The following is a 19,466-nucleotide window of genomic DNA, read 5'->3' as shown; positions in this document are numbered from 1 at the left end:
TGTGACTGTTGACTTTTTTTTTAATCACCCCTCCCCATGCCCATCCTTTAGAGAGAGAAGAGAGAGGGAGTTGCATGAGGCATACAAGAATGCGCGGTCCCAGGAGGAGGCGGAGGGGATCCTTCAACAGTACATTGAGAGATTCACTATCAGCGAGGCTGTTCTTGAACGCTTGGAGATGCCAAAAATTCTGGAAAGAAGCCATTCCACAGAGCCAAACTTACCCTCCTTCCTGAATGACCCCAACCCCATGAAATACTTGCGGCAACAGTCACTGCCTCCACCCAAATTCACTGCCACTGTGGAGACCACCATCGCTCGCACCAGCATTCTGGATCCCAGCGTGTCAGCAGGCAGTGGGTCTCCAAGCAAAACTGTCACTCCCAAAGCAGTGCCTGTGCTGACACCCAAGCCTTACTCTCAGCCTAAAAACTCTCAAGAGGTTCTGAAGACCTTTAAGGTAAGATGAATTCCTTCAGAGTAGAACCAAAACTGAATTCCAGGTAGAATTCTTCTTTCCAGGTAGAAAGAAGTACCTTGCCTGAAGAAAATGCAATTATTTTTAACAAGCAAAAGCAAAACGTGTTAATATTTATAATTGTGAAATATCTGTCTCAGGAGATTTGGTTTGCAAATAGTTAAGAAATAGATGTTTTCCTCAATTTCTGTGTTGGTACCGATGGACTCCTAGGAGACTAATATTGAATCATCTCCATGAGCACAGCCTGCTTTCTAGTTTGATATATTGGCATGGTCTCTCTAGAGTAGTGGAAAGCAATCCCTAACTTAGTAATACCCAGGTATATCCAGCGATCTAGAAGTAATACAAATGACTTAAAATAAAACTTTATCTTTGATTAAATAAAAATATAATTGACTCTTGAACAACTTGGGGGGGCAAGGGACACCAACCCCTCATGCAGTCAAAAATCTATGTACAACTTTTGACGCCCTCCAAAAACCTAACTACTACTAGTCCACTGTTGGTCAGGAGACTTACCAATCACATAGTCAATTAAGACATATTTTGCATGTATTATATACTATTGGCTTACAAGAAAGCAAGTTAGACAAAAGAAAATGTTATTTAAAAAGTTGTAAGAGAAAATAAAGTTATATGACTATACTGTTTTCATAGATACCGGTAGTTTACATTGTCTATTACAGAAAATTGACATATGAGTGGACCCTGGCAGTTCAAACCCATGTTGTTCAATGGACAACTGTATATGCATGAACCTCCCCTTAAGAAGAAATTGACATCATAACCCAAAAAGATGCTACAGTTGAAAAAAAGATAATGCAAAAAACACATAGGAATGTGGGCTATACTTGATCCTCAGATGAAACAGATTTAAATATTTTTAAGTGGAGAGAAAATAGGTTTTTTTTTTTTTTAACCAGTCAAACAGTATAAAATAGTGTCCAGAACCACAGAGACTTTAACAACCAAACACATCTTTTCACTTTCTCAAATTCCACTGTTTTCCTTCACATCATGAGAAAGCACTCATCTTTTGTCTTAGGCATTTGACTATAAAGGAAAAATCATTTCCTATTGTCCCTGCACACCACATGGGTTTGTAATAGAAGACAGAGGTGGAATTCATCTCTAGGAGTCATCGACACGTGACTGTAAAGGAAGTTTGCTTTATTGAACTAAATGTGCAGTGTGATGCTGGGTTTCTCCCTGTTGAATTTCAGCAGGAACCAAAGCACACTTTCTGACTTTTGCTTAAGTAACTCTGCAAGTATCTTAAAAATCTGTGCCTTACCACAGAACAAACGTAGTGTCTGTTTCATCTGAGCTGAATTGAGGTGTTTGTCCCTTGAAGGACAGAGCTGTATCTTTGTTGTTCCCAGATAGCCTGCTGTAGATACCCAGACATATAGCAAGTGTTTATTGAATAAATGCATGATTTTTTTCCTGCAAAGGTGAGCTACTCACCATGCAGACTCACGCGCACACAAACAGGCCGTGCTCATACATGCTCAGCAGCCACCTCCGACCTGCAGCAGCTATCACTCTTACAGCCCATGAAGATGAACTGTGATAGTTCATGAAGGAAGTTTTGATGTTGCGGTGATTGAAAACAGGGTTTGGAAATACATTTATTTAATGTGGTATCCAAGGCACCTGATGAGATAACAAGCTATCCACTTCCCCCCTCCTCTATATAAATAATGAATGTGATCATTCAAACAAAAATTTAGGATAGATGACTGTTCTTTACTATGGTGGCAAGACCACATACAGGCCTTGGGAAGACATTTATGGAAGGATGTACTGACGAGGTTAATAGAGTTTGTTTAGAGGTGAGTTTTGCTCCTGGTCACACAGGCTCAGTCACTTTCCCAGTGCCACAGACTTTAGTACAGTAAGTCCTCACTAAAGTCATGGGGTCTTGGAAACTGCAACTGTAGGAGAAGCAATGAAAGCAAGTCCTCAAATAACATCATTTTGTTCAAAGTTGACTAGGATTGATTTTTTTTTTCTCATCAGAGTTAGGTGAAACAGCGTTGACAGAATGCTGTTCTTTGAGGAGCAGTTTAAAGGAAGACCAGTGAAATAGTAGAAGGCATTGTTTTTCAGACTGAGAATTGTGACTTGTTGCTAGATTATACAATCACTTTAATTCACTTTAACGATTTGAAATCAGCATTTTTTAAATGATGAAATAGAACAGAATACAATCTTTTTTAATAATTTATTTTTAATCTCAACAAGGTGCATCACATACCATAAAGGTAGATACTGTTTTGGAAAATTCCTGTTTCAGTTATATTTATGTATTGGGTTGTCAGAAAAATCATGATGCATTTTTGCTTAATAAACAGAAGAAATACATCATGACTTCCAAGAAGCCAATGAATGTATTCAGTTATGATTTAGATATGCTTTTTATGGAACATAGACAAAAGAGTATTATAAGACACAGGCATAAGGAAAATAAACTATAACTAATATTTGGTGTTTCATTATTTCTTCTGAAAGATTTTAGAAGGCTGGCTAATAGTAAGAGTTAATATATGCTTACTTAAAGTGTATTAGGTACTGTTCTATGTATATGTATACTATATGTATACTCATCCACGAAAGTACTTTAATAGCACTATCAGGGAGCTGCTAGGATCATACATTTTGCAGATGAGGAAACTGAGGCAGAGAGTTACATGGCTATGAAGTAGGTGGCCTAGGATTCAACCTTAGCCCATCTCACAGCTTGCTCTCCTAACCATTTTATATGTCACCTCAAACATTAAGAGAGTTCTAGATGTCTTTCAATAAGCCAACTAACCAATCTTTTTACTTCTTCCTCTCACCATCTTCTGTAGATATAATGCAGAGTATTTTAACACGTATAGCCTTTTTTCTTTAAAAAAAAATGAGACTGTGAAATTAGCTACTAGTAAAGATTTGTTGTAACATAGCACAGCTTCAAATCCCCCTCTGCCACTCCAGGAGAACCTGTGAAACATACCTGATATAAGGAGGTGCCACCTAATTTATATGTAACCAGACAATAAAAATTTCATCATATAGCAATGAGAACTTAAATGAAAAATTACTGGAACCCAAATATGTGATGTGTATTTATACTTAAGATTCCTTGATTTACTCTACTTCACAATAAAAACACACAGAGTGAGGTGAACTTGAAATGTAATCTAAAGATGGCAGTTATAGGAACCCTGATTTCTTGCACACTTCAACACCTATGAGGGACTTTATTCCTTGTTGAACTATTATTATTAAATGATGTTTTAAATTGATTCTGCATGTGTTGTCTTATTAGAATCTTTCCTTGGAAAATAGCATGATTTTTGTCCATTCTGATTTTTATAGGTAGACGGGAAAGTCAGCATGAATGGGGAAATGATTCATGGCGATGAGGACAAGGAGTGCCCCACGGTGGCAACTGCCCCCTCATTAACCAAATCCCAGATGTTTGAAGGTGTGGCCAGAGTGCATGGGTCCCCAGTGGAGCTGAAACAAGATAACAATAGCATTGAGATTAACATAAAGAAGCCAAATTCTCTTCCCCAAGAACTGACAGTAAGAACCAAACTTCTTTTTCTCTTTGGGATAATTCTACTGTGAAAAAAAATCTATTTAAAAAAAATAAGTAGTCCTTGTTAGTGATTGTTTCTTACCGTGAGGTTGTATTAGTTTGCTCAGGCTGTGTAACAAAGTACCACACACACTGGGCTGCTTAAACAACAAAAAGAGGTCTCACAGTCCTGCAGGCTAGAAATCCAGGGTCAAAGTGATGGCACTTTGACTGAGAGGAGTCATCTATTGACTGAGAGAAGTCATCTATTCCCTGGTTCTTTGCTGGTTCCTGGTGGTTGCTGGCAATCTTTGGCATTTGTTGGCTTCTAGATGCTTTACCCTGATCTCTGTCTTCATCTTCAGAGGATGTTCTCCCTGCATGCTTGCCTGTGTCCACATCTCCCCCTTTTATAAGCAATCAGTATCATGGTGGATTGATGGCCACTCTACTCCAGTATGTCTTATCTTACATCTGCAGTTACATCTGCAGCAATTCCATTTCCAAATAAGGTCACATTCCAAGGTACTGGGAATTAGGACTTAAACATATGAATTTGGCAGGGTGAGGAGAGGGCACGTAAAGCACAATGAACCCTAACAGTGGTATAGTAATGGAAGTTTTTTTCACCCTCCTTCACATCTCCCTGCCAGTGTCTGGCCCCTAATTTTTCCCCTACCTCCTCCTCCCTCCCCAGTGTTCCCTCTAACCAGTTCCCTATGCAACCAGTATGTTTTTGACTACGTCTAAGAATTGTTTTTGCTGTGCTTTGCCAGTTTATGATTTGGGGTTATTTATAGTCCACAGGTAGATGAAACCATCTGATTTGGTCTTTCATTCACTGATTTATTTCACTTAGCATAATCACCTTAGCACATCTATTTTGTCCCAAAAGGCACTATTTCATTTTTTTAAAAAGCTGAGTGGTATTCCATTGGGTACATAGTCCGTGCTTTCTTTATCCAGTCATTTTTCGTTGGGCACCTATGTGGTTCCATGACTTGGAAATTATAGGCGTTGCTGCTATGAACACGGGGGTAATGCAATTTATGAATAAGGAAGAGGTTTTCTTGTCTTTACATTATGTACAGTGCTATAGAAAAATATGTAAGTCTTTAAAATACCCCTTTTTTGTTTGTTGAGGAATGCTTCAGACTTGTTAATACAATTTTAAGATGTTTGGTGACATCAGAACCTGGCTTCCATCCTTGACAGTCTGTATTTAAGGGTATCTTTCATGTTCATTTTTTTTAATTGAAAAAAACCTATTTTTTATTAACTTAACCCCTTAAATTCAGATTAATTGGAAGCACTGTTAAATGGCAAAGATGAAAAAGTATAGCATAATTCAAGAACAGCAGGAGAAAAGAACTCAAGACAACCTATACTTGATGCTTTGGAGTATAAGACAGAATCGAGAAGATTATCTTTTCTTAGGTCCCTCCCCAGAAAGGCTCATGCTGGGTTAATTCATCAAACCCTAACTTTTATTACCCCAGATGCAGCTCAGCTTTCAGAGTACATGTTTAACTCTGTTCAACCTCATTTGTCCTCATCAGAGGTTCATTTCTGCCTCTACTTAATTTATAAAATTTGGGTTGGAATGATAGTTGCAGGATGGAAAAGCTGTCAGGATTTTCCCCGTCACCTAGAAAATTTTAGTCCAGAGGGAACCTTGTCTTCCAGCTCCAAGATAGAGTTAGAGGACCCAGCCCGCTAAGAGATTGGACATTACTTTTCTTATCTCTGGGATTTATCTTTTAAAGAGTGAAATGTGTTTTCTCAGAGGAATTGAGAGGATGTCATTCTTCCTCCTCATGCTCGAGCCCTAAGAAAGAGACCCAGATTGGAATCAACCAAAATAATTTCCTCACCATGGTAACGCATTTGCTGGGCTCAGGGAGCCAAGTTTTGTAATCCTGGCATGTGCTGAGTCTCTCAACCTGAAATTTATTTTCACTTTTCATTTGCTTAAATGTTACCATGTCTGAAGTGCTCTTACAAATCATCATGAGATGAAATACTGAGGTCTACAGGCAGTTTGGGAACTTTATAGGCAGAGGCAACATTAGCTTATGCTCTTAAATTTAAATCAGAAACCCCCCAAATTAATTAGACATTACAGTAGTGGAATTGTTTTTCTGTTCTTACTTCTCTTTTGCAACAGTTAACAAGCATTTTCTCAGCTCCCCTTGTAAATACCTTTCCATGTCCCAGTTTGTTCTGTGGGCCACAAGCTCTTTGCACATGCTGACAATCATAGCCCCTGCTAACTGCACCTTGGAGAAGTGACACTGTAGATGCCATGCCTGCCCCATGACCCTTGGCATATAAACATATTTAGGACTTACACAGGCCAAGGAGATCAACTAGAAGAAGAAATCCTGAAGGCTCTGCTCTTAGGCACTGTTTGTTCTCTGCCTCTCACCCAGTGTGCTCTCTGACAACTTTGCTATTTATTTTGGGAGAACCTCTGCCATTCTATTCCTGATAGAAGCCAAGGGACTAAATGATCAGATCAGATGGCATGAGGTCTAAGCTTCCTCAACTAATTGTTAAATCTCTCTTGTTCTAAGTTTTTAACCCTTTGGGGAATAAAAAGCTTTACCCATTCTACGTGGAGATCTGTAGCATTAAGTTCAGAACTCCAAAGACAGAGGAAAAGCAGGTTTTCTTGTTTTCAGAGCAGTAAAATCTCTCTTTAAAATATACTACTCACTCTCAATGAGTTCTAATTTTCAATGAGTAGGGGAAAAAGCCTATTTTCCTTTTTTATCTGGCAGTTTCCAGCTTAATAGCAGTTACTCCCTAAAGGCAAAGAGGAGATAGAATCAAAAGATTTCACTGATTACGCATCCCCCAAAGTATCTCGCTTTAAGAGAAGCAAAATTAGATGATCTGAAAGAAATCAAGCTATTTCTGAAGTTTATACAGTACCGCAAAGAAAGTCCCAAACAAAACGTGACCTTGTGGACATTCTCTGCTCCAAAAACCAGCCTGATCACTGGTAGCCTCAGGACACAAGTCCAAACTCATGGAAAAGTCTGGAAGTCTCTTCCTCTGCATCTCTCTTCCTTGGAAAAACTGCCTAGAGTAATTTCTAGCTCAGCAAAGAGTAATTATAGTGTAATTTCTAGCTCAGCAAAGCCAAGTGGTTTGCCCTGTCTCAAGTACTTCGGCCCTTGAACTGGGTTTGGTGACTGCTACTACCTTATTTTCTGGGTCATTAACCCCCTACAATTTACCTGTTAGACTATAAGGCAAACAGCTTTACTACATAAAAATTTGGTTCATTACTAGAACATTTTTCATACTCTGTTATAATTTGTGATACCAGAAGTTTTCCTTTCAGAATGTATTATCCTGAGTCATTGTTAAAGATTCTCTTCTCCAGTAAACTACTCTTCATTTTACTTGCTGCTCAGTCTAAGAAAAGCTTGTCTTGACTACCTGAGAGCTTGTATGTTTCTACTGAAAAGGTGAAATTAATTGGTTGTGGCAAAAGATGGTGACCAGCTGCAAACAAGGCTGTGCTTCAGGGCATCCCAGGGCCTAATACCCACTTGGACTGGATTCGTTGTTTCTAATTTATTTGCCCCATTCTGTGGGGCTGTCAAAGGAATAGTGTTCGTCTTTGTAAATAGTGTCTTTCTTCCAAAAACTGCATTCCCAACAGATACACTTCTATAGAGGAGTAGCCTCACCCACCACTAAAATGTCACAGTTCCTTCAGGCCAAGCTGGAACTGTTCAAAGGCCACAGCAAGCAGTAGGCAGGCATATAAAGTCAGCCTGTGAGGCACGCAGCAGAGAACGGTGGTCTTGCAACTCCAGTGAGGGCAGGAGGGAGACTGGAGTGTAAGCACTTGAGTCAGTGCAACCTCTTTTGTGTGATGTTTCCTTATCTCTGTAGTTTCTCTCTACCTTATCCTTCTCATCTTAAACTCCTGGAACCATGGCTCTCTCACTTAAAAAATAGATCCTAGTTTAAGTTATTACTTTTAAATACTCTTGCTGTGTCAGCAAACTGCACATCATCCTCAGAGGAATCATATGTAAGGTGGTCAGATTGTGATAGTTATCACCTTACCAATGGTTGCTTGTTAACAAAATAAAAATGAATTAAGAATTTACTTCAGGGCCTTCCCTGGTGGCGCAGCGGTTGAGCGCTGGGCTGCGAAGCTGCCCGTAGCCTCTGCAGCACTGGTTCGATCCCTGGCTGCGGTGAGGGTCCCACATGGCGCACAGACCTCTCCTGCTGTACCCACTGCTCCCCTCAGCAGTGTACTTCGGTCCTTCCGCCTGTTCTACTCCCCACTCTGGCTCTGTGAATTCTCTCACCCTCCCATGCTTCTGACTGTACCCAGTGCTTGTATAAATAAATAAATCTTTAAAAAAAAAAAGGAATTTACTTCATACCCCAATTTTGAAATAGAAGAAGAAAATCACAAACTTGCCAGGAAAGCGATTTTCATAAAGCAAGTAGGCAAGTACTTAAATATAATATTTAAGTGCTAGATTATGGGGTCAGAAGGCCAGTGGGATAGAAGATTGTAGAGAATAGGTAAGATCATTATCAGTTGGCTTTAGGAAGGCTTTGTGTGGAAAGTGAATTTTGAAACTTGACCTTAAGTGTGGGTTAGCATTGGAAAGGCCAGTCCACATGTTGGGAATAGCAGATGCAAAGGCTTGCCCAGCAGTGGGGAATGCACAGGAGGACCCCCCGGGGAACAGCAGCACCTGATAAAGATACTTGGTGCTGAACATTCAAAGCAAAGGAATCCAGTGTCCTCTGATTCCTCCCAGTTAAACCCAAGGCATTTCTCAAAGGAAACCTCACACTTTTTTTTCACATTTGAAAACATTGACTTCTCTTTTAAAAAAAAAAAAAATTATGTATTAGCACAATACAGACTCCTGGGACCCAGAATTAGAAAAGAATTTGGAAGGTCTTCTAATCTGAGAACTAATTTATCCTGTTTCGTGACCTACAAAAACATGTTTTATGTCATGTCAAAGCTAGCCCAGTGTTTTCTTGAACCACTGGCACTTTTATTTATATTTGAATCTCTTCTTTCCTCAGTGAAACCAAAAATAACCCTTACCTAAAATACCTAAAGAACTCCATGCACTAGGTCAAAAATGAAACCTCACCTGAGAAAGTTAAACTATCAGAGCTTCAATTTATACTTAAAATATGGATAATAATAGTAGACCACCCAGTGCTTATTGTGAGAATTTATGGGATATAAAGTACTTAGCATGATAGCTAGGTGACTCATAGACAGAGGTGCCCCTATTTTTAAGATTATACCAAAAAAGGGAGAACATTACTACATCTTTTTCAAAAAACCAAAAGGGTGATAGGTGTAAAGTTATCTGGGTGAAAATAAGGTTATCAAAATTATCATCTTGAATAGATGTGAATTTCATACAAATGAGATCAATTCCTTGTCATTGTCCAGCTCGGCTTCTCAATGGTTGCCTTTGTAATTCTCTAAGAAACTTCCAACTATGAGCAGCTTTTGCCACGAGGCAACTGCTCTTGCAGATGCTCATGTGATTCCTCCTGGAGCTCATTTTGCTCCTATTGTTTACTCTTTCCCAGTGTTGGCTTCCTTCTGCCACCTAGACTCCCACCCACCCACCTCTCTGTCACTCCATTCCACGACTGTTAATCAGCTCCCTCTTGCCATCTCATCCCAATGACATCACCCACTCTCTTCCTACACACCAACCCCTTCCCCCGAAGGTGGTGGCCATTCCCTCATAGACAAGAGGCCAAACTCACCTACCTGGTCTCTAAACTACTTCATCTGCTTTTCTTAAACTAAGTGTCAAGGTAGGTTTTTTTTTTCCCCACCTTGATAAAACTCTAGCCCTTCCTTTTGAAAACTCAGTACTTGACTAATGTTTTCTTGTCCAGGAAAACACAATTGGATCTTTCTTGAAACATTTCAGTTTGCAGTGAGCGCAGGGTGAAGGCATTTGAGTAGGTGCTGTTTTCCTTACAACTGAGACCAACTGCAAATTCCTTTCAGATGTCAAATGTCAACAGACATTTCTTCAGAGACTGTTTTTCTCCACTGGAAATAGTTGTAAGAGTGTTAAATTTAATGCTCTCTAAAAGTCATTAAAGATATTTAGGTGAAAACTTCACGAATATATATGTTAAGGAAATTGAAATATCAAACTCAGCCCATATGAATCAGCACCTCACTTTGGTGCTTTGAAAAGTTTAATGCAAAAAAAAAAAGTTTAAGGAATAGAGAGCTTACTTTTCTGCATAGATCCTTTTTCATCCAATGAAAATAGATATTTGGCGGTATGAAAGTGAAAGGGGAAATACATATATGGCATGTGTAGAACCTCCTCATAGTGCCATCAGTAGACTGATTTTCCAAGCTTAGGTCCAGATAAGTAGTTCCAAACTGGAGCTAGTAAATCAGTCAGAATTGTAGCTCAGGAAAGGACCTTGGCCATCACTCCTGCCTAGAAGTTTAATGGTCAGTCCAGCTCCTAGAACAGGGCCACTCAAGACCTAGGTCTCATGATAGTTACTGCCCTCCAGCTTCTTACTTCCAATTCTTTCTCCAGTGTCAACCTCTGGGCCAAGTCCATCAACAAGATTCTGGTTAAAATGAACAGCCAGATGCCAGGTAGATTTTGTGGTCAGACCATATTCCTTTCAAGCCAGGAAAGTGCCACCTCTCTCCAGTGACCTCAGGCTAAGCCTGGCACCACAGCCAGTTTGGATGATATTCTGAGCCAAGGGGGAACCAAGTTCTGGCTTAGGCCCCTGTAACCTCTCTGGGTTCTCATTCATTCGCATCCAGGATCTGTTTTTTATTTACTTCTTTTCTTTTTGAGACAGTGTCTCCAACTGGAGAATGCCTCTGCTCTTTTTAGCCATCCAAAGAAAGCATGGTTCAGGAAACACAATTTCTAGCAAAACCTGCGTCTATCAGGGCTATTTAAAACCACCAAATTTGAACTCATTTCCTTTGAAATAATGATGTAAGTACAAAAGTAGCAAACTTTCAGGTTGGGATATCCAGACACAAGCTAATTAAACTGGCTTTGGAAAGAGAATCTACACAATTTCCCTTGATTATATATCTTCTCCATGTGTTGTGGAATATAGAAACTATAAACAAAATATAAGCGGCCTATGAATCTATCCACTCAGAAATTAATACTGATTTCTTAATGTGTATCCTTCTCCTGTTTTCTCAGTGCATATAAAATATTTCAAAATGGGCTCATGTTATTCAAATTGTGTTGTAACTTGCTTTTTCTCATCATTTATCCTGAATATTTTGCTAGCAGCAGCCTGATTTTGATGACTAGTACGCATTTAAACGAAGCTGGAGAGTACAAATTCCATAAATAATGCATGTAACATTTGCTTACCTAATGTGGTTTGTACATCTGCTCTATGCCAGACACTGTGCTGGGCCCCTGCCCCTCAGAACCTGGGTGGGGTGAAAGCCCCAGAGGCATTAATGGCTGGAGACTGGCTGCTCTCGAGTCACCTAGGAAGTGAGAGATTCCAGAGAGTTCTAATCTTTTTTTCCTACAGTTTTTTTTAATTATTAATTTACCTCTTGTTATAGTTCTATTAATGTGTCTTCTTTTTTTTTAAGACTTATTTATTTATGCATACAAGAGCTGGGGTGCAGGCCAGAGATGCAGGGGGCGAGAGGATTCACCAGAGACAGAGTGGGGGGCAGAACAGGCAGATGTACTGAATACACTGCTAAGGGGAGCAGCAGGCGAGACAGGAGAGGTCTGCTGAGCCATGTGGGTCACCTCCCTGGCTGGGTTTAGAACTCATGCTGCAGTGGCTGCAGATAGCTTCATAGTGCTGACGCTTAACCCCTGGCACCACCAGGGAGGCCCCGAGAGTTCTAATCTTTTGCAGAATAACTGGATGTGAAGAAGAAAGAAAAGGACGAGGTAGAAGGCCTGAGAAGGAAAGGGATGGAAAGGCTATCTGAAAAATTCCAACAATAAACTTGGAACTCTCAGGTTCTAGGTTGCCTCTTATCAGTCAATACCTTTAAATACCTAGGGTGGTGGGTGTGACTCCAGGCTCAGCTACTGGAGCATTGAGGGTACCAGCACAAGGCAGTTACCACCCCCTCAGTCCAGCAATGTCACCCTGGGTAAGTCACTAGCCCCCTGGGCCCAGTTTCCTCACCTGTATAAAGGAACCATACTGGTAAGTACTTTATAACCTGAGGATTAAGCAAGATAATCCATGTCAAATTTTCCAAAGGTGCTGACAGGTGGTAAATGCAATAAATATTGATTGTGGCTACAGTAACCACAGTCTGTAACCTTTACAGCATCATGTGAAGGAGAGATAAACTGGGTCATCTGGGAGCTCAGTATTGGAGTGTTCAGCTACATAGAAAGGCAGCCAGAAATGTGAGAATTCTCAAACGTGAAGTTCTCTTTTAGTCACATATAAGTAAAATATTACTGGAATGTGGCATGCTACTAAAATAATCCTTCAGAAAATAGTGCTTGAAAGCTTTGTCTCTTCTGCCTTATAAGTTATGTCTAAAGAACATCATGAATTATATCATTGATTCCAAGTGGCACACAATCCACGTTTAAGCATGTCCAAATCAGGATATGTCTCATAGCCAACAATGTGTCACATTTAACAGATACTGTCTTCTCTTTCCTAGTAGTACCTGAAATAATGCAACTTAAAATTGGTAGCATCTGAGACTTAGTAAAATATGTGCATTTCTTTGTTCATTTGGGGCTGGGAAGGCTTTGGCCTGATTTTTGTAGTTATTTATTTTATTTATAAGTAATTGAAAGCATCAGTGACCTCAAGAACATCATTCATAAAATATCTAACTGCAAATTTGCTGCCAACCTCAGTTTTCTATAATCTAATCCATTTGGGGGAAACCTAAAAATCAGTATTTCTGATGGTATTTTATATATTCACATTATAAAACAAAAAAATGCTGTCATTAATATCTCTCTGATGATTTAGTGATTTTTTTCCTGATCACAGAAGCAATACATAGTCATTATAAACATTTGGAATACAGAAAATGTATTTAAGAAGAAGAAAAATTCATCCAAAATTTAAGCACATTGAAGTTTATCACGATTATTAGCATGTTAGTGTATCTCCTTACTATACTTTTTACATACATTCTTATACATGTATTAATGGGTATATTTATGTGTTCATATAGTTATATATATATAATCTTATATAGGTAGGTATCATACTATGAATACAGTTTATATTTTTAACTTAGATAATAAGGGTTTTCAGCTGTGATTAAATGTTGTTCAATAGCTTTTTTATAACCACATGATACTTCTTTTGTGGACATACAGTAATTTATTCAACCATTCCTCAAATTATTGCACATTTAAGTTATTCCAAATTCTTTTATTATAAATTCCATCAAATATAAAACTGATGCAATAGAGGCACTACTGAGGGGGAAGAATACATGCATAAAAGTGATAAACGAGGTACCACAGAGCTGAATGTCATGGTAAATTAAACAGTGGATTAGGGCCTTCCTGGTGGCGCAGGGGTTAAAGATACAGTGCTATCCAGCTATCGCCAGTCACTGCTACATGAGTTCGATCCCCAGCCAGGGAGCTACCCACATGGTGCATCAGACCTCTCCTGTCTTGACCCACTGCTCCCCTCAGCAGTGTATTTCAGTAGATCTACCTGTTCTGCTCCCTACTCTGTCTCTGGTGAATCCTTTCACCTTCCACACCTCTGGTCTACAACCCAGTTCTTTTATGCATAAATTAAATAAGTCTTTTTAAAAAAAGAAAAGAGGTGGGTGTGAAAACTTTTGTGTAGAGACTTAGCAGGATATGCCAAATGATGGACATTCATGGAGTATGAATCTAATTTTAATCTGTGTGGCAGAGAAAACTAAGCCATAAGCACAAATTGTCCAGCTTGGAGGAGGGACTTGTTGGAGGTAACATTTAGCACATTGAATGTGAACCAATTACCATGTCAGTGATGAGCCAAATGGAAGCTTTGCTGGAGTCTCAGGGTGGAGATGAAAGTTTAAGTCATAAATGGATAGAGCAGGTAATAGTGAGCCCATGGGAATATATATACTCAATATATTCGAGGGTGATCCAGCACAGGTGGAGAAAAATAGGACTCAGTTGAAGTTTGTAGGAATAACCCATAGTTTGATAAAAAGGAAAAAGAACTAGGGGGGAGAGGATATGAATGAATCATGACTCAAGTATTAGAGAATCGTTGATATCCCAGAAAGGAAGAGAACATCACTGGGGAGAAATGCATTTTTGAGAAAGTGGGTGGTAACTGACTTTGAAAAATCAGTGGTCAGAGGAAGAGAAATGTGCGCTGTGCATCTAAGAGGGGGAGGTAATAGGTGCATGGATACCCTCATAAGGTGGTGCTGCTTCCGCACCTGTTCTTCACTGAATGGCTCCTTCCAACAAACTGAGCCTTTCTCCAAAAAGCTGCCTAAGAAGAGAAAAGAATAAATTCATATATTGACAGATATGGAATATTTGTCATAAAAAGCCAAAAAAAAAAAATTCATATGGACAACTCACCTTGTTAGTCTACAAATTGCAATTCAAAAAAAAAAGAAAAAAATCATTTCCTCTTTTAGAACCTTCAAAGAGATCATTTATTCATGAGAGTAAATATCTTTTTCAGGCAACCACTGAGAAAACTGAACCAAAAAGTCAAGAAGATGGGAATGGTGGTGAAAAATCAGGTAAAAGGAATACAGAATTTTTCTCATCAGGTTTGTTTCACAACAAGCTACTCTTAAGGTAAATCATGAAAATTCTTAAGATATAATGGAAATGAAAATCAAGAATTTACTAAGCCACAAAATGGTAAATTAGTCTGTAACCAGTGGTTGTGCTGCCACCTAGAGGCTTCATGGGGGAAATTCTGACCATATGCTTTATTCCCTACGAATTCAGGAGCCTCTGCTTTTTTGCTACCTTGTTTTGTTGAATGTGTATTCCCATCATCATAAAGAAGATTATATTTCCCCCAGAATGATGCTAAAAACTGAGGGTCATTTTTAACACAAAGTAACAGCAATAAATAAGGCAGATAAAAAAATTATCATAAAAACAGACACTGAAATGTTAAACTCATGAATAGTTTGAAAGAATAAACTGCACCACAGATAAGGTCTGTTTCCTAGATTAATGTTTCTTAATATTTTAAATACATTTTTTTCTTTTGAGAAACATAAGGACCTATAATCCTCTTCTATACCAAATTATTTATAAATGGCATTATAAAATAAATGTCATTACTAAAAATTTTAGCATACAATTTTTCAAACCAAATTGCACTCCAGGTTTTTATATCCACCCCTCAGGTGGTGGTTTTTTTTTTTTCCCCACCTACTCTGGAGTGTATTTAATTCCTCTTTATAGATAAGAAAATTCTTCCAGGGGCCTCCCTGGTGGCACAGTGGTTGAGTGCTGGGTTGCGAAGCTGCCTGCAGACTCTGCAGCACCGGTTCGATCCCCGGCTGCTCCCCGGCTACCAGAGGAGGGTCCCACATGGCGCGCAGACCTCTCCTGCCACCCGCTGCTCCCCTCAGCAGTGTGCCTTGGTCCTTCTGCCTGCTGTGCTCCCCACTCTGGCTCTGGTGAATTCTCTCACCCTCCCACTCTTCTGACTGTACCCAGTGCTTGTATAAATAAATAAATAAATAAATATATCTTTAAAAAAAAAAAGAAAATTCTTCTATTATATATATATACATAGACATATGTTTGTGTATGTGTACATGTATCATCCAACCCACTTCCCATTGTCGTTAAATATTTCATGTCAGCTTTTTGTTTCATATAATGTCATTCAAATGTAAACTGTGACTCCTCAGGTTTTCATAGTGGATTTGTTGATGTGTTTTGTGTTGCTTGTTTTTTTTTCTTTTTTTTTTTTTAATATTTATTTATGCAAGCACTGGGTACAGTCAGAAGTGCAGGAGGGTGAGAGAATTCACCAGAGCCAGAGAGGGGAGCAGAGCAGGCAGAAGGACCGAAGTACACTGCTGAGGGGAGCAGCGGGTGGCAGGAGAGGTCTGCGCGCCATGTGGTACCCTCGCCCGGAGACTGGGGATTGAACTGGCGCTGCAGAGGCTGCGGGCAGCTTCACAACCAAGCGCTCAACCGCTGGGCCACCGGGGAGGCCCTTGATTTTTTTTCTTTATATTATCATGAAAAGCACAGCATCTTAGGCTCTTTTATACTATACTCTTACTCCCTTATATCATCACATCATAACCCAGTTTCTCATTGCCCAGTATAGGCATGGTTTCAGTGTACCTCATGGCATTGCTGCATAAATGATCCTTTGTATTGTTTTCTTTGTCTTCTTTCTGTTTCTGCATGTAACTCCATTTCAGAGCCACAACATTTTACAACAATTGTTACTCGATCCAGTCCAACTGTGGCCTTTGTGGAGTTTTCTTCCAGCCCCCAACTGAAGAATGATGTGCCAGAAGAAAAAGACCAGAAGAAACCAGAAAATGAATTAAGTGGAAAGGTGGAGTTGGTGCTGTCACAAAAGGTGAAATGCATAGTGGACTAGAGAGTTGAATCCAAAAGTTGTGGCTTCAAAGTGCAGCTATCTGTTAGTGTGGTCCTTGGCCATAATTTTCTCTCCTAATTTATTTCTCTATTCATCTTTTTTTCTACCTTTAATCTGTATTTTTTCTAAATATAAATCCATGACATGAACTTTGTTAAAAAAAAAAAGTTGAATACATAAAAAAATACATAGTAGACTGGGTATCTTATAAACTACAGAAATTTCTTTCTCACAATTTTGTGTTCTGTAAAGTCCAAAATCACAGTGCTGGCAGATTTCCATGTCTGGTGAGAACCTGCTTTCCTGATTCACACATGGCCATCTTGTAACCCTTTAGAATTTAAAAAAATATCAAGCACAGTTAGGTCAAATAAACTAGAATCTCTGGGGGCAGAACCCAGGCATCTTTACTTTAAAAGCTCCCCAGGCAATGCTATGGGCCACCGAAATAGGAACCACTCATACTATGTGTGAATATGCTATATGCATTTAGTATATGGCATACTATATGGAAGGATATTCCAACTTTAAAAATTAACCCTAAATTTGGGTATGACTTTAAACTGAACAATTTACTATTTTTAGTTCCAGTTTATTCATTATTTATTCAGCTGATATAACTATGCATCTGCTATGTGCCAGGCACTGTACTGGACACAGGCTAGTCCCTCACCTTCAGAGCCACAAAAGTACCTGTTGCCTCGATGCCTTTTGGGGATTTCAAACCCTGCTACTCCCCGTTTCTATACATAGAATTAAAAAATGTTCTGGAGGTGGTGGGTGTGTGGTATGTATGTGTGGTAACATTATCTCAAGAACTATAAACCTTAAAAAAAAAAGAAAAGCAATCATTGTTTAAAAATGAGCAATGATGTAAAATATAATTTAATTAAAAATAGATTCATAAAGAAGATAGCTAGGGTATCTTTTTCAGCTTTTACAGGAAAATGAAGCATTTCAAAATGCATTGCATGGCTAAAAAAAAAAAAAAACCTATGCCTCTAATTGATATATAAGGTTGTAAACCAGTATTACCTCAATTAAAAAAAAACAGATACAAAGAATGGTGTACAGGTGGGAAAAGAGGGATTAACCCATAGGGGAACAGTTGGGGAGATGCCACTGCAAGTTTTGCTTTATCCACATTATAGTTGCAACCTTTATTTATTTATGTTTCTCCAAATTAACTTTTGCCCCATTTAACTCTAAACTGAAAGGAAAAGTCTACATTATAGCTAGAAAAAAATTTTGTTAATCAAACAAAATGAATGCCATAATTAATTGAAAAATACTGACCTGCATACCTCTCCTGTGTTGCTTCATCTGTGTGACCCATATTCAGAGGATCAGTGTCACAACTGCTCCACTATAGAAAAAGTGTGTGTGTGTTTGTGGGGTGAGGTGTATACATATACCCACTAAATTCTGTTCTTTGGAGAACTATGGGTGCCTCTTGTGGTAGGCATGATGTAGAGACATATATCTGAAGAAGTATGAACCTATGCCATTGAATCATGTACAGTATTGTAAGCCAAAGTTATCTCAATTTTAAAAAAATGTGTTGTGTGGAATCCAAGCTAAGAATCTCTGCTACTAGTTTAGTGACTAAAATAATGATCTCCGAACACAATACTTCTCTCATTTACACCATGCGAATTACTCCCCTTACTTCTTTCCCTACTGGGCAGTTGGCTTTTAGGGAAAGGGAGAAAAAGGATCACCATGACTGCAATAACTTCATTTTTCTCACTTCACTTGAGAGTGTCACCTTTAAAAAACAAAGCACCTGTGACACAGGCTGAGCTTTTTCATCTGATCATTTTGAGCATATCTGCTAACAATCAACATCTAATTTTCTACTGGGAATTATCTAAGACATAGTTTTCCATCACTATGGGGGACATGGCATGAGGTTAAGATTTGAGTGTTGTCAAACTTTGGTAAAGTCTAGACCTTAGCTTTTGCTGTGTGTTGAATAGTGAAGCTCGTTTGAACTCTGGTGGCATTCTGCGATACAAAATGAGGAATTAATCACATGTCCTTCAGGATTGCATTAAGGTTGCATATATTGTTCATGTTAAGAAAAATAAAATTCTATGAAGAGGAAATTCTAGACAGTAAGGTATCCTGATAACCAAATCATAGACCCACTTATGAGGAAAACAAAGTTCTCCAGCCTCACTTGCCCTGTTGACTATCAAATTAATCTGTTGGCATCACAGCCACTAACCAGAGTGAATCAGAGAAAGTCCCATGAGCACAGGAAGGGATACTACCATGCTCCTCATTCAGAACTTTGCCCAGAATCTTCTGAGTCTCGATTTAGACATTAGTTTTTGATAATCTCGTCTTTCAGATACCAGTTGAGTAGAAGCAACAACTTGGAAGGAGGTTTCTTCCACCTAAGGCCATTCTGATTGGAGAAAAACAAAATAAAATTAAATAGCAATAACAAGAAAAATCTGTATTTAAAAAGTATGCATAAGGATTTGTAAAGCCTGAACTATTTACCATGAGGACAAAGAGTCTAACATGCCTCCAAAATCCCCAAGGACATCATTGCCATGGCCCTGTTTGATAGTGTCTTCCTGTAATAATGCTTGTCACCAGGCAAAGTGTATTATCTTTAATATGCTTTACATAAGTTTGTAGGAGGCTGTGTGTTATCTCGAGAATAACATAGGCTAGAAAGCAGTGTTACTTTAATAGTAAAACTCATGTGGTAAGATTTTTTTAGTCTTATGTGGAACATACTCATTTCCAGATGTGCAAATTCAGTATGGCATAATACCAACAAGA

The 19,466-nt window shown here is 38.9% G+C and overlaps 1 protein-coding gene across 17 annotated transcripts in view; it reads left to right on the top strand.

Annotated features, from left to right (window-relative positions):
• The window catches only part of LIMCH1 (LIM and calponin homology domains 1), a gene marked incomplete at its 3' end in the record, with an annotated part of 306,641 nt that overhangs the window by 262,837 nt on the left and 24,338 nt on the right, over nt 1-19,466 (top strand). For all 17 annotated transcript variants that reach the window (XM_084233757.1, XM_084233752.1, XM_084233753.1 and 14 more), the window contains 4 exons: nt 52-460; nt 3,848-4,057; nt 14,760-14,850; nt 16,483-16,646. In XM_084233757.1, the coding sequence (XP_084089883.1) occupies nt 52-460; nt 3,848-4,057; nt 14,760-14,850; nt 16,483-16,646 (874 nt within the window). The remainder of the gene's footprint in view (nt 1-51; nt 461-3,847; nt 4,058-14,759; nt 14,851-16,482; nt 16,647-19,466) is intronic.

The sequence above is a fragment of the Talpa europaea genome (genome assembly GCF_964194135.1).
Source record: "Talpa europaea genome assembly, chromosome: 5".
NCBI lineage: Eukaryota > Metazoa > Chordata > Mammalia > Eulipotyphla > Talpidae > Talpa > Talpa europaea.
The sequence above is the reverse complement of the archived record's forward strand: the minus strand, read 5'-3'. Positions and strand labels throughout refer to the sequence as shown.